A 14957-nucleotide genomic window follows, 5' to 3' on the forward strand; every position below is an offset into this window, starting at 1 on the left:
GACACATCTATTTTGTTGGTGGTGATGGAAGACAGAATATTTGGTATTTTGCATTGTACTTTTCTCCTCTCTCCCTCTTTCTCATCCCCACAACCCCATAAATGCTACTATTTTCAACTCTAAACTAAGATGAATATATAAGAAACAGCAAAAATATAAGGTGAAATGGTAATGATTTTACTGAGTTTCCTCATTGTAAAGAGCTGCAAGCACTTCTGATCAATTGTTTTGCAAGTGATTAACTACCTTTACTAAATACCATCCTCTAAATCAGAGACTTTCAATGGGTGCGTCCCAAGAATTTTTAAAACTTGCAATACCTGACTATTTCATAAGGGGCATTGACCTATTTTCCCTTAGCTTAGCCAGTGGTCGGCAAACTCATTAGTCAACAGAGCCAAATACCAACAGTGCAACGATTGAAATTTCTTTTGAGAGCCAAATTTTTTTAAACTTAAACTTTTTCTAATGCCACTTCTTCAAAATAGACTCGCCCAGGCCGTGGTATTTTGTGGAAGAGCCACACTCAAGGGGCCAAAGAGCCACATGTGGCTCGCGAGCCGCAGTTTGCCGACCACGGGTACCATCTAATAAAAAAATGACAGCAGTCAACACAATAATAGCCATCTGGTGTGAATGAATCAAAATTACACCCTTTTTTTGTCAGATCAGCAAAAAATATATTTTTTTGGTGTGTGGCAGAATTTTAGTAATCAGTTTATGTGTGCAATGAAATGAAAAAGGTTGAAAATCACTGCTCTAAATTATGGTTAAAATATTACTTTCATTGAAAGAACTGCAGTAACTATTATTTTATGGATAGAGTCTTCTCTTCCTTCCTCCACCCCTCCAACTATAACAATTGACATTTGACCAGGATATCTATGAACTGAATGTTGGATTAAAGGTATTTGTTAAAAGTAGTTTTGCTTCTTTGTGAAAATGGGAGAAATTGGAACAGTTTAAGATTAAATGGCATTGGAAGAGTTAGGTTAGTTTGGTGAACAGAAAGCTGGGAGTAGAGTTGAATTCCTGGCACTGCTTTCTTAGCAAAGAGAACAATTTTAATCAGTTACAAAAATATTTGTGATCCATATGTTACTCTCTGCTCATTCCCATATGCCCATATTCACTTTTATCTTGGTAGATGATGACTTTATGATTCAGGCATGCAAGAATAATACCTCGCTGGCTTCAGAGCTCAGTGCTATTTCAAAACGTGTCCTGGTAATTACGCACACACAGATATCCAGGCTGTTCGCGCCTTGAGTTGGTTAAGTGGATATCAGTTTGTTCTTTCTGTTTCTTCATGGGAAGAAGTATATCTTGCATCCACCTACTGGGACTGGAATAATTCGACCAGGTTTAGATTTGAGAAACGCACTGCCATTCACCTGTTGGATTAAAGGCCACTGTACAAATATGAGCATCAGAGAAAGGAGGCAAAAGGGATACAATGATTGTGGATCCCTTCATTTTCTTTGGGAAATGGAAAGAGAATTCAAAAAGCATTTGGTGTCTATTCTAAGACAATCGGCAATGGCTGGTTACTTAAATAGATTCTGATTTTAAGCCATGTTGACTACTATTTAATTTGAGTGTTGGTCAAAGTAGCCATGGTGAAGCTGATCAAATTGAAAAATTAAAATTACTGTTGATGAACGAATCATTTTCGTCCTAAATGAACGGTTGCTTATCTCTCAAGAAGCTGTATAATTTCTAACAAAAAAAGAAACATATTTCAAAGCCAAATTATCCATTTTAATGAAACATGAATAAAGCTAGAAATGATTGCCGGTATAAGCGATTGCATTTTCAGAAGTTGTTTTTCTCTTGCACAACAAATGGTGTTGTAACCCAATATGTTGTTAACATAGCCGCAGTGAAATCCAGTGAGGAACCACCTGTGCTCATTTGAACTTGGGAGGGGGGCCACGAGGGAGGGAGGCAAGAGGGTTTCTGAACTTCAGACAAACTAATGGAGATGCAGTTATTGTTCTCGAAGATGGCTCTACGATGGGAGAGGCGTGCATGCTGTTGGCATTAGCAGGTATGCAACGGAGTGGAACTGCAGCGAAAGGCAGCAGATACAGCCTGGTTTTTGGCAAGTGTTATTAGGGATCCGTCTCTCTGTTTGCATTCACGCTGTCTTTGCCTGGGCTCCTGTAGGAGTGGTGAGAAAAAAAGAAAGTGCACGATAGAGCATGGGTTGTTTTCAACAGGCTCAAAGTCTGCAAATCTGTTGAATCCCTCTGACAGCGCGTCTTTGCTGTCAAACAGAATGCCCAGCTGGCGGTGGCAGTCCTGCTGGGGAGGGAGGGGTCCAGAGAGGCTGTGTTCGCCGTGCAACAGGAATATCAGGGATGCTTCTGCCCGAACTGCAAGCGGGAAGAGCTCTCTCAGCCATGCCCTGGGGAACGTGCTCTTTGGGACTTTACCGGATTGAGAATGCCTCCGTCAGAATCGAAACCTTTGCACGCGCTTCACTGGGATAACTTTCAGGGAGGAAGGAGTCCCAGAAACAACAGTGAGGTAAAGGCTAGGACTCTGTAATGGAGACAAAGGCTTTGCTTTAAAAAGGAGGCAAGACTTTTGCTCACAGGTGATCTGGATTCTCATTGAGGCGAACACACAAGCTCGTGTGGCTTTTTCTTTTTTCTTTTTCTTTTTTTTTGTAATATAAAGTGAGAGATTTCACTAAAAAAGGTTAAAATTGAAGTGAGTAATCTTCAGTGCATAATGCAACTGTTAATTTTAGCTCCTTGCGTGGGTGCCGCGCTGACTTGAACAGCCGGCTGTAGCCTTCATTAGCGGAGAAGCAGGCAGCCTGGGACAGGTGGAGCTGGAGCAAGCTGGGGACGTGGTTTCGCTGGGAGCCGGTCATCCGTGTTAGAAACCCGGTCTTGTTCCTCTCGTGCTCCACCCTGCCATGCTTGCTGCCATTCTCGCCACTGACCTTTCGTCTTTTTTGCAGGTTGACGATGTGGCACACTGTGTGAGGGAATCGCAGGGACATGGGCATTCCGAACTGTTAATGGGGACATGGGACTCCGGTTGCCTCTGATCTGCGTGGATTTCCCCGGTGCGGAGCGACAGAAGCCGCCAGTGAAGTCGCCCAGACCTACAGCAGGAATTCTGCGCCAAAGGTAAAAAGTCTTGTCGTCTGGCTGTCATCTCATCTGTGGGGATTTTTTTGTTTTGTTTTGTTTTATTGTTACATAAATGCGCCTGTTTGCATCGAACAGTTCACGAAAGGTAAACAGAACTGACAGGGATCTGTATCAGGGACTCAGCTGGCTTTTCGTTTGTGAAATTGAACTCAATGTGTTCATCCCATTTTCCATGTTAAATCCGATCACGATCTGATTTTTATGGAAATGCTCTGAAAAAAAGTTAGGGCGACAGAAGTCCCATCTCCTCCCCCTCCCCAGTACATTGAGAAACAAGCTGTATGCCGTTGGGAAGCAGAACTTTTTTATTTTGTCAACTTCATGCATACCCAGTTTCACGGGAAGAAGAGAAATCAGTCACAGGGCACTGGATGGGACAGCTGACAGCCTCCCTGAACCCAAAAGCATGGCTCACGAATCACTCACAGACCCAAACCACCTTCCTTTAGGAAACCGGTCCCCTTTTCATTCCCACAATCCTTTGCCAAAGGAGCTGTGTTGTTTAAGGATATCATTAGCTACCATCTGTCCAGTCATGGTGGCTCTTAGCAAATTTGCAACAGAAATTGCCATGGTTTTGCTTTTTCTCGTATTTCCTTTAGCCTGCCGGAAATCAAGATACTGAATTAGCAAATGGTAATTAAACACTCCCCAGGAAACGTACCAAAACATGGATTTGTCCAATACTAATTACCGTTGTCCCAACTGGGAACAGAACCAGCATTGCTGTGAAATGTTTGTGAAGAACAGCTGACTTTCTAGGCTACAATGTCTTTTTCTCTCCTTTTCTTTTTCCATTCTCCTTCCCATCCTCTCTCTCTCTCTCTCCCTCCCTCCCTCCCTCCCTTCCTTTATTTTGCTCACATCTTAAAAAAAAAAAGAAACCGAGAAGAAAGTCAGTGCTAAATTATTCATGAGCCTCCTCTGACCGCAGCCCATCAGAAAGGGAAGTGTCAGGCAGGGGTCAGAGAAAAAGAAATAAATAGCAAACAGGCTTGAACTTGGACAAGCCACCTCCAGAGCCTGGTCCAGCAGGGTGGTCCATTGTGAGCCTGCAGCATCAGCGTTCAGAGCCACAGCTTCCTGAGCTGCTGCCAGAGGCACCTTTCCCTGGGGTCTGTGCAGAGGGCTCATGCACCAGCTGGGCAGAGGGCTCATGCTTTGAATCAAGTCGTTGTCACTTTGCAGCCAGTTTTTTTCTGGCCCTGAAAGGTCTATTGTCTAGCGTAGGTCCTATATTTACACTGAATGGTTGCCTCTTAAGTTGAGGTTGGCCCCTGGAGGGCAGTGTTCCTTATCCCTAGAAAAGTATGTCTACGTGAAAACTTGCAAATCGTTGTTGAGTCATCCTTAAGGCGCTGCCAAACACCGGTACCACCTCTTGGCTCAGAAGCGCAGGGCGGTATCTGTGCAACAGTTGGAGAAATACTCTTACTCTTGTTCCTCTGCTTTGTAGTGGGTCCCGGGGGCTGTTAGTTGTGTGCAAGTATGTGTCTCTGTTTATTTGTTTACCCATTTTGATGGCAAGTACATTCACCAGGGCATGTGTTTGTGGGGGTGTGGATAGGGCAGCCCATTCTGCCTCTTGTGTTCGCCTTCGGTACCTGGTGGGATCTTGCTTCAGTCTCCTTTTGTATAAAATTGGCAGGGATGCCTGAGCGGCTCATTTGAATGAGGATATGAAGGGAGGAATGAAATATCTCAAAAAACAATGGTGAATACTGCCCCCGGCTCTAACCTGATTGTCTGACATCCTAACCTTGCAGGGCATCAAACCTTGCTATTTTAATTTGCGTCTGAGAGAATGTCGGAGCCAGGGGACCTGAGTCAGGCCATCGTGGAGGAAGGCGGGGCGGAGCAGGAGAGGACCACTCCGGAGAATGGCATCGTTAAGGCCGAGAGTCTGGATGAAGAGGAGAAGCTGGAACTGCAGGTAAGCCTGGGGGAAACTCTTTCTCGGGCCATTGTGTACAGTTCCTGCTTTTCCTTTTTAGACTACCTTGAAAGTTTGTTTTCTTCTTTTCCAAAAAAGAGTTTGACTAGGGCAATGACTAGGAAACCCATCAAGCTATCCTCTCCCTTCCCAATTATTGGCCATTCATTTTTTTTTCTGCCTAAATCGTGCTCGAAATGGCCCTTTGACATGCAAAACATCCAACGACTGAATTTGCACACAGCATCACCATACTAATTTCCAGACCACCTCAAGGAGTTTGGGGAAGGCTTCTCCCAAGGTAGCTTTAGGTGAGCTGAGTTTTTTTTTTTTTTTTTTTTTTAAATGGATTTGCTATTCCGTGGAAAGATGAAGACTCAGCTCACGAAAGACTAGGAAAAATCAAAGATATGAGCTCTGCTGACTGTCACAGGCAGGCTAAGGTTAGATTCTTACTAACAAACAAACCTTAGTCCTACAATTCCCAGCCAGAGGTGGGGAGAGAGAGAGAGAGATGGACAGATAGAGATCTATAAAAGGGTAGAAATGGAAATACTGAAAAAGTGACATGATTAAATACATCATGAGTTATGAGGGGAGAAAAAGGTTTCATAGAGAAAAAACAAGCTGTTTTTGCAAACAGCTTGTATGGATTTTCTTTGAACATACCTATTAAAGTGTTAACTCTTTTTATTTACCAGTGAGCAAAGGCAGATAACCGCATAATGGCCCAAAGCTTCAAGGTCGGCTTTTCTTCTCTCTAATAGCTGCTAAACAAGAGAGCGAAAAGTTCAATGGTCAGAAGTCTGGGGAGGAGTCCTCCCGGTGCCTAGAATGCCTTTATGGCCCTCACTGTTGATTTCTCCACTATAGTGACACCTTTATTTTGCTTCTCTCTCCCTCCCTCCCTCCCTCCCTCCCTCCCTCCTCCCCCCCCCCTTCTCTTTCTCTCTCTCCTCTCTTCTCTCTCCTCTCTCCTCTCTCCCCTCTCTCTCCCATTCTCTCATTGTCCATTTATGGTTTGTTTGTTTTGTTTTGCTTTATTTCTAACACACAGAGGCGGCTGGCAGCTCAGAACCAAGAAAGAAGAAAATCAAAGGTAGGGTCCTGGGGATTCTATATAGACCTGGTGGCATGGGTAGCAGTTGCATATTTGACGCCCGAGTTAACGGGTTTGCCATCCATCTGGAGGGTCGTGTGGAGAGATTGTGGTAGATCTGGGCTGTACTGGTGCTGTCTGCTTTCCACGGAGTCACGTTCACGTCCACCTTCCTTTCTTGCTCTGGGTGCTTTGCCATGAGAGCATTTAGGGTTCCCAAAGCTGCAGTTGTACCTATTTGAACCCCAGTTCACACCTGCAGAGGTGACATGCTTTGCAAAGCCAGCGGCTGCTTGTTTTGTTTTCAGTGTAAGTAAAATTCGGGGTGACTGTTTCAGCCTCCCAGTTGCTTTCCATCTGGAAGTAGACAGGGGCCGGTGTCTAGGACACGTGTGTCATCTTTGTCAAGCATCTTCTCAGTTAAGTCGCTTCCCAGCTTCGTTTCTGTAGACATTCTCTTCTCTCACCTTTCTCTTCTGGCATTTCCATGAAATGGCAGCGACTCACCCCTCGTGCGTTTGCAGTGTGGTGGGCACAGTTGGCTGGAGGTGTTCCTTAAATCCATCCATTCACGTCTTCCCTCACCTCGGTGCCCATCATCACCAGGGCCTGATGCTTTGAGCTAATGTGGACAGCACTGAGCGGCTGACCTGAAGCTCAGTGTTGAGCTCCGATGTGGGGTTGTCACGTGAAGGTGGAGATGGTTTGGCGGCCTGAGAATATTTTGTGTGTGTTTCCTTTATGTTCTCCTCCACCCCTCTTCTCTCCCCTCCCCAGTCAGGAGCAGGGAAAGGTAAACTGACGCGCAGTCTCGCTGTCTGTGAAGAATCCTCAGCCAGACCCGGAGGGGAAAGTCTCCAAGATCAGGTATACCACCCCCTGTTACTATGGTTACTTGCACGAACGGGACCCACCTATGTGTGCATGGGTATGAATCTGGCGTTAGACAGTGCTTTGGGGGCAAAGGAACATCATTTGAGGAAAGAAAGTGTTTCTCTGGCTTCATCCCCTGTGTATGAGACGTTTTCAACTAGTGTCACGGTTTGTCACAGAGTATTACGTTTGTTTTTTTTCCAGACGCTCTGAAAACTGCAAATGGAAAGGAATTCAAAAGAATTTAGATTAAAACTTAAAAAGTAAGCCCGGTAGGGCTGGGTTTCCTCAAAGGCTCTCTCTTGATAAGACTGAACCAAATGCAGACCTAAGTGTCCCATCTCCTTCCTTACGGGATAGTCTTACCTCTCACCTCCCCCAAATGCATTTGCCTATAAGAAACAAAACCCTTGGCGATAATCAAATGTTAGGAATAGAGAAAAAAAAGGTGCATTGAACTTGGGAGAAGTACTTGGATGGCTGTTAGTGGAGATGTCTCAATACTGGAAAAATGATTCCGAGAGGAATCTGAGCTGATGGTGAATTTAAGTTAATGTTATTCATGTATTGCTGCATATGCGCACGGTGACGGTTGCTAACTCACAGCAAGGCTCTGAAAAATTCAACTTCCAGCAAAACCCTTTTGTGACAAAGACGGGAAACGTCACATCATCTTTATTTTTGTTTGCCTTGTAGGCATCATATTAGCTTTTATTAAAATAGTCTTGCTGCTGATATTTCCCTTAATTTATCAGAGGCTGAGAGCAGTCAAGACAGAAGTGAAATGATTTATCTGAGCCCAGGGGAGGGAAAATTGATTTAAGATACCATTATTTTTTGTTTGGTCTTGTTTTGCTTTTCTCTTTGTACTTTAATTGAAATCCTCTAAATTCTCCTCATGGTTCCAGAGAGCACTGAGAGCACTTTCTTTAAAAGGACCAAAAATAAAACCCTTCTCGATTTTGTCCTGAGAGTACTTTTTGTTCCCCGGCCGCATTTTCTCAACATGCCACTCCTGTCGTGGGCATGAACAGGCTACCTTTCAGTAGCCATCAAGATGTTTCATCCACAAGCTTTCTTTTCCTTGGGTTCTGAGAAATGTGTGGCTTTCCTTCAGCATTTTATTTTGTGCTTCTATTTTTACCGGAGATTGAAAAGGGGGAATCATGTGACCATCCCGGCTTGTATTATTCAGTGTTGATTGACGGCTTGTAATGTAATGCACACGCCACGTGTTAACTCTGCAGAATGACAGACTCTGGGAGAAGGGCTGTCCCCGTTGTCCCCTACTCCAATGCAGGGCAGAGGAAGACAGCCTTTAAAGACGTCATCTGCTTTTTATCCCATTTGGCAAGGTCCCAGGAGGAAATTTTTTTTAAAAAATATATTTTTATTGATTTCACAGAGGAAGGGAGAGGGAGAGAGAAATAGAAACGTCAATGATGAGAGAGAATCATTGATCAGCTGCCTCCTGCACACCCCACACTGGGGATCGAGCCCACAACCCGGGCATGTGCCCTGACCGGGAATCAAACCGTGATCTCCTGGTTCATAGGTTGATGCTTAACCACTGAGCTACACTGGCTAGGCAGGAGGAAATTTTTTAAGAGAGCATCTGTACCCTAGTGCCCGTCCTGGATCTAAGTCTAGTTTCTCCATACAATTGGTGCAGAGAAATAAGATGCAAATGGTGCTTTGTTCCTACTGGTTCCAAGCTCAGTGACCAAGACTAGGAGATAAGTACAGCTTGCACGCTTCTCTTGGGACTGGCTGAGGGGCGGTGGGAGCAGGGGGGTGCCAGACAGTAGCCAGACACACATGTAAGCAAGTGGCCATGCTAGACTTTTTAGAGAATAAAGAAGCAGACCTTTGAACTTGACATGCAATGCCTTCATTAGCTACCACCGGCACTTACAAAGTATGGGATCTGAATCCCAGAGAACACTGGCAGACGTATACAGCGTATGGATTGTATCGCTTCCCCTGTTTGTACATTTCACAGTGTTTGGGAAACTGCCTTCATTTTCCTGTGTGGGAAAAACTCTTGCTACCTGTATTACTTGATCTCAGACCCATAGTTGATGGTTCAGTCTGTCCTTAAGTTAAAGGAGTTTTGCTTTTCTAATGTTATACTCTTTATCAGTGTATTACTGCAACTTGAATCATTCTTCTCATGTTGTTGGACATAAACTTTTCCTGTACCAATGTAATTATTAACACTTGTATTTTATTATTGAGCGTATCAATAAAAATATTAAAAAATAACAGATTGTTTTTTACCAACTCAATAGCACTTTTGTGTGTTCTTTCAACACCATAATGTATATGTTTGCATAGAACAGAGAGGTGTTTTTCTGAGGATAGTATTATTCCACACATGGCATGAGTGTGTCCATCTTTTTTGGTAAATAATGCCAGTCAGCCTCTGCTCTTACATGAGTATTTCTAAGCCTCTTTGATTTAAGACTTAAACGTATGGAGGCTGGAAGGTTCAGTTGGTTTTGGAGAAGCAATGAGACCACTTTCATGGCCTGGTACCCTCAGTTTCCCACCTGATCAGCTGTCAAATTGATTTTTTTCCCCACCCCCTTCCTGTCTTCTGAAACAGGCACGTTCCAGCTGCTTTCTTAGCAAGTAGAAACAAATCATAACCCTAAAATCTGCCCGAAGCATTGTGGACTAAGACATTTCGGTCCCAAATCAAGTGATAAAAACACTCAGTTTTACATATTTCTTACACGTTCATCTCCAGAATAAATATGTGACTGTCAGGACATCAGCTCAGATAAATATGTATCATGAGAATGTAGTCTATTTCATCTTCTGTAGCACATGTCTTTCCAGTCTTGGTGACTTTTTATTCCAGCTGTGAATTCATAATGGAGCCCCTCCCCAAAAAAGAAAGTTGGCTGTGGAGGGCTTTGATTTTATGCTTGTTCGATCAGACAAGTGAACCAAAGGACCATTAAGAATCCCAGATTGGCCACGATTTGAGGATGTACAGCATCCATTTAGTCACATGTAGATGAGCACTAGTTCAGTTTTCCGTGAAAAACACTATTAGTCACTGGGAATATTTTTCCCCCTACATCATAAATTTTAATGTCACTAGTGAAAGAAAGCCTTCCCATCAAATGATCTCTTACATAAGAGCATGTGGGCTTAATGTTGACTAATTTGTCATTGTTTCAATCATAGCATAGGATTGTCATAAAACTAAAAAACATAATTTGGCTCATTCTTCTTCAAAACAGTGAACATACCATCAACCAAATGGCTGATATACAAGTTAATACAAAATGCTTCATTTTCAGTGCAAAATAAATAAATAGAAAAATGGATTCAGCCGCAAACACTATACATGGTCAATCTTAAACCAAGCAATAGTCCAAGAGAATCTTACATTTTGGAAAGGATTAACTGATGCTAAAATTGAACTCATATTAAATATTTATATATAATTGATGGAAAATATAATTCTAGTTTCTACCCTTTTTAAAAGGTGATGCTTATTGTAACTATATATTATGATGATTTATTAGGGGCATTTGTAAACCATGCATGTATGAAAATAATGCATACCTAATATTCCTGCAATTATATAGCTTGGTTTTTCTTAGTAGTAAAAAATCATTGTTGCTACAGTGGTAAAGTAGACTTTCTCTTGTAAATTGGCTAGTAGGGTCTTTATCTATGTCTGTTCTATATGTAATGATGATCCGTAACATCTGTCTGTTTGTATTTGTGCCAGTTGCTCCTTATAAGAGCTCATGGGAGAGAACTATGGAAGCCACTCCATGTTTGAGACATGGCAGTGGCTGGGATGCAAGCTCACTGATAAAGAACTGTTTCCTAGGTGCTTACAGGTAAACCTGTAGAGGAAACAAGAGTTGTGATCTACAGGAATGTAACTTGCTTAAGGTTAACCACCGTGAGGCAAAGTTTTAGTGCTAGATGATTCTCCTGACCTGCCACTGACTCCTGAACTTTAATTCAACTGCAAGGGCAATTATTTTTCTGACAGGTTGAATTTTTTGCCATTTAAGAAAGAAAGAAAGAAAAAAAAAAACTGCACCTGGCTTTCATTTGCCTGTACGTGATAAGCTCTATGCAAACTGGAAGCCAGGCAGAAATTATTAAATCTGGCCCTAAATTATTATATTTTTTCCCCAACAGGAATCAATTCATTTACAGCTTTCCAGTTTCCCCAGCCTGCAAGAGGAGGATAAATCTAGGAAAGATGACCCTGAAAGAGAAAAAGAAAAGGATAAAAACAAAGATAAATCCTCTGAAAAACCCAAGATCAGAATGTTATCAAAAGGTGAATGTGAAAGTTTTCTCAACTTATTCAATTCAGTAAAATGAAGAATCACAGAATAATTCTAGATTTTACATGCATATTCACCTCCCACCAAACTCCGTATTTAATCGTGTGTGTGTGTGTGTGTGTGTGTGTGTGTGTGTGTATGTGTGTGTAAAAGATGTGAACTTGATTTTTTTTCCCTGTTCATGGTGTCATTATTTGTGTAGCCTAAAAGGTTATTTTTAGGATCACATTTTTTTGGGGTTTTCATTGGGACCTCCTATTTTCAAAGATAAGTTTGTAGGAGCAGTGAATATAAATTTGCTATTGTTTCAGGTTTATTAGTCCCATTCATTTAGATTGATGAACAGCAATGAAACCCAGTTTTATATCTTAACTTTCATGTTTATCTTTAAGGACAGATAGTGGATTAGCAATGCTCAGTCCACAAGTGATATCCTCCCCAAAGCACAGATGTATGTATCCATATCAATGAAATACACACTTAACATTTTACCTGCCACAGATGAACTCAGTTTGTGCAACCCACATACTGCTACACAATTATCTCACTTAAAATATACACATTTCTACTTCAATAAAGTTTTTCCCCAAAAAAAGTCATTCCTTCTAAATCTGCAATCCTACAAGCCAGATTTTTCAAATTGTTGCCATCCATAGAACTGTACAAAACTAAAAGAAAAAAAAGTAAAAACATATTTAAATTAAGTTGAAATGAACAATGCCACAAACAAATAGCTTCGCAGTAGACTTTGGTTAATAACTGAGAAAGTATAGGGCATTCGGTCAGCTGAGGAACGGCAACTATTCTAACATTATGCTCTATAACCATCATCTGCTTATATTCACTGCTGAATATCTAAAATTCCAGGTGTATACAAGAGTAAAGAAATACAGCATCCTAAATGGTTTTAGAAATTAAGCTTTAGCTAGAATCAGAAGATTTGGAAGAACGGGAAATATTTACTATCCTGCTGCATTTTGTATTGATTAATATTTAGATAATCTTGGGGTTTCCTTCCCTCCCTTCCTTCCTTCCTTCCCTCCCTCCTTCCTTCCCTCCCTCCCTCCCTCCCTCCCTCCCTCCCTCCCTCCCTCCTTCCTTCCTTCCTTCCTTCCTTCCTTCCTTCCTTCCTTCCTTGCCTTCTCTGTTTTAAGAGTAAGAGGGTTCCATGAGATCTTCAACTCCAGAGCTCTCTCTGTGGGATGAGAGTACCTGTCACGTGGAGGTCATGCCCTTGCTGATTTTAAGCTCAGAAGGAACCCATGATAATTGACTCCGCCCACCACCCACCCAGACTGTGCCTCCCAAGCTGGTTGAGTCTGCCACACTCGGGATCTATTGGGTGTTCTCAGTCCCTGAATCTAATTTTTATTCTGATGTTAGACTGTCAGACTGCTCATTTTGAAATAGGTATCTTTCATAGCAATAGCTTCACCTAAAGTTTACCTGAGCAGGAGGGAAACAGGAAAGGTTGGGAAAACCTTTTGGCTACCCCCACCCCCATCCCTCACTCCAACCACCACCTCCCTCATTCCTAACAACTCCGTCATGCTGTTTGTTTCAGATTGCAGCCAAGAATACACGGATTCTACAGGCATAGACTTACACGAGTTTCTGATTAACACGCTAAAGAATAATTCCAGGTAAATTCTTAAACAAACCTCTTATTTTTAGAAGACTCGAGTGGAATATTATCGTTGAACTCATTCATCCAAATACTTCTAAGAGGGGAGTTGTAAAGTATAGACTCCTTCTCTGATGTCTTAAACCCTCTCCTGGATTTGTATGTTGACTATGGATAGAGAATCTTAATTCCTGGGTAAATAAGTTATAGTTTACAAATTCTGCTTTCCTGGCCACAAAGAGATACGCGTTAAGGGGAAAAATAGAGGCGGGGGTTGGGGGGGTGAATCAATATCAAATAAACCAATTATGCTTCAATGCAGTTATATAACCACCTGCTTGGGCTTTGTATTGCTCTAGTTTCCAATTAATTTAAAACATACAGTTTATTTGATGTGCTTTATGAGCCTAATACCTTGCATATTCTAATTAACATGAAAACTGCGAACGTGTCGATTATTAAAATATTTAATAATTAATGAGTTTAGAAATAATCTTAAGAGGAATGAAGCCATATGTATTATATAGCATATTCAAAAGAAGAGTTAGATAAGGGTTTGGAGGCACATTCTTTTTCATGCATCCAAATGAACTTTTTGAGTCTTTCTTTGGCAATGGAAAAGTACATCAAAAACTACATTTTCGCATTTATTTTTCAGGGACAGGATGATCCTCTTGAAAATGGAGCAGGAAATTATTGATTTCATCAGTGACAACAAGTATGTTAAATGGCAGTACTGGTTAATTTGTACGATGTGTCTTAATTTGGTGTTTGGGTTGAATTATTCACTCTGGAAAGGCTTAGGGGTGGAAAAAACATTTAATACGTTTGCCGATTGGTTAAGTGGAGATTCTATTGGAGCTCTATGCTAATGGGAATTGTTGCTTGGACCATGTTTGCTCCTGCTTGTTAAATTCCTGACAAAATGGCTGTGAACCGGGGCCCACTGATTAGCATAGAGTAGCTGTAACAAGAAGCGACCCTTTTCATTTTTATGATAGTTTTTTAATGGGCTCCAGCTGGCTGCAGTCAGTTATGCCTGGAAATAATTGTGCCGCTGTCACTGTAAACCATGTAATGACACATCTCCAGCTAGGCGTCTGCACTCCCATATGATGTCGTATCGTTTGTCCTGCGCCTGGCTCGGGCGATAAGGTATCATGGACTAAAACAGAACACTTTCCAAACAGACACTGCATTCTCCTTGGTGGGAGAAATGTGCAACTAGGAAACAAAGATCTTTGTTGTAGCCTAATCGATGCATCTATAATAAGTGGACAATTTGTCTCAACATGGGACCATGAAGTGATGCCAGAGATGCAGCAGTTTGGATGAGAGAGGAATGGTTTTATGTGTGTACCTGTGAAATGTACTTGGGGCCAGAAACAAAAATGCTGATCCCACTTTTTTTTTTTTCGGTCCTCTCTTTCAGTAACCATTATAAAAAGTTCCCTCAGATGTCCTCCTATCAGAGGATGCTCGTCCACCGTGTGGCAGCTTACTTCGGGTTGGACCACAACGTGGATCAAACGGGGAAATCTGTTATCATCAATAAGACCAGCAGCACTCGAATGTAAGCCCCATCGCTGCCTTTAGCTAGCAATTCCCTTTCCTCTTCTGTGTTCATTTATAAGGGCATCGCGTCAAATGCAAAGTACGTGACATTTAAAATGCACAGTGTTCTTTATCGCTCGTTCTTATCGGCAGTCGTGTGGCATTTATCTGTAGAGGATGATCGGAGGACCAGGGAAGTTTATAAAATTCAGGCAATGAAGTGGATTTATTCCCTTATCTCTAACAGAGCTCCTGAAACATACTTTCTTTCCTTTCCATCAGCGCCCCTTGCGATTATCAACAAAACGGTGAAACGTTTTATGGCAAAACGTAACTCAAGTTAAAAATCACAGACATTTTAAAACAACAACGACAT

At 42.0% G+C, this 14957-nt stretch overlaps 1 protein-coding gene across 37 annotated transcripts in view; it reads left to right on the forward strand.

Moving 5' to 3' along the window:
• ARPP21 (cAMP regulated phosphoprotein 21) overlaps nucleotides 1-14957 on the forward strand; it is a 148621-nt gene that overhangs the window by 38901 nt on the left and 94763 nt on the right. For 25 of the 37 annotated variants that reach the window (XR_013960972.1, XR_013960973.1, XR_013960974.1 and 22 more), the window contains exons 2-9: nucleotides 2975-3146; nucleotides 4937-5103; nucleotides 6161-6202; nucleotides 6980-7069; nucleotides 11252-11396; nucleotides 12968-13046; nucleotides 13686-13745; nucleotides 14460-14600. Coding sequence is in view for 30 of the 37 variants with exons in the window: in XM_080675965.1 (XP_080532091.1) it covers nucleotides 4975-5103; nucleotides 6161-6202; nucleotides 6980-7069; nucleotides 11252-11396; nucleotides 12968-13046; nucleotides 13686-13745; nucleotides 14460-14600 (686 nt within the window). In the remaining 7 variants the exon portion in view is untranslated. Of the gene's footprint in view, nucleotides 1-1916; nucleotides 2051-2161; nucleotides 2533-2803; nucleotides 2901-2974; nucleotides 3147-4936; nucleotides 5104-6160; nucleotides 6203-6979; nucleotides 7070-7279; nucleotides 8039-11251; nucleotides 11397-12967; nucleotides 13047-13685; nucleotides 13746-14459; nucleotides 14601-14957 lie in introns of those variants that run through there. The other 12 variants (XM_080675951.1, XM_080675945.1, XM_080675956.1 and 9 more) reach the window with 8 other exon arrangements.

The sequence above is a fragment of the Plecotus auritus genome (genome assembly GCF_963455305.1).
Source record: "Plecotus auritus genome assembly, chromosome: 6".
Classification (NCBI taxonomy): domain Eukaryota; kingdom Metazoa; phylum Chordata; class Mammalia; order Chiroptera; family Vespertilionidae; genus Plecotus; species Plecotus auritus.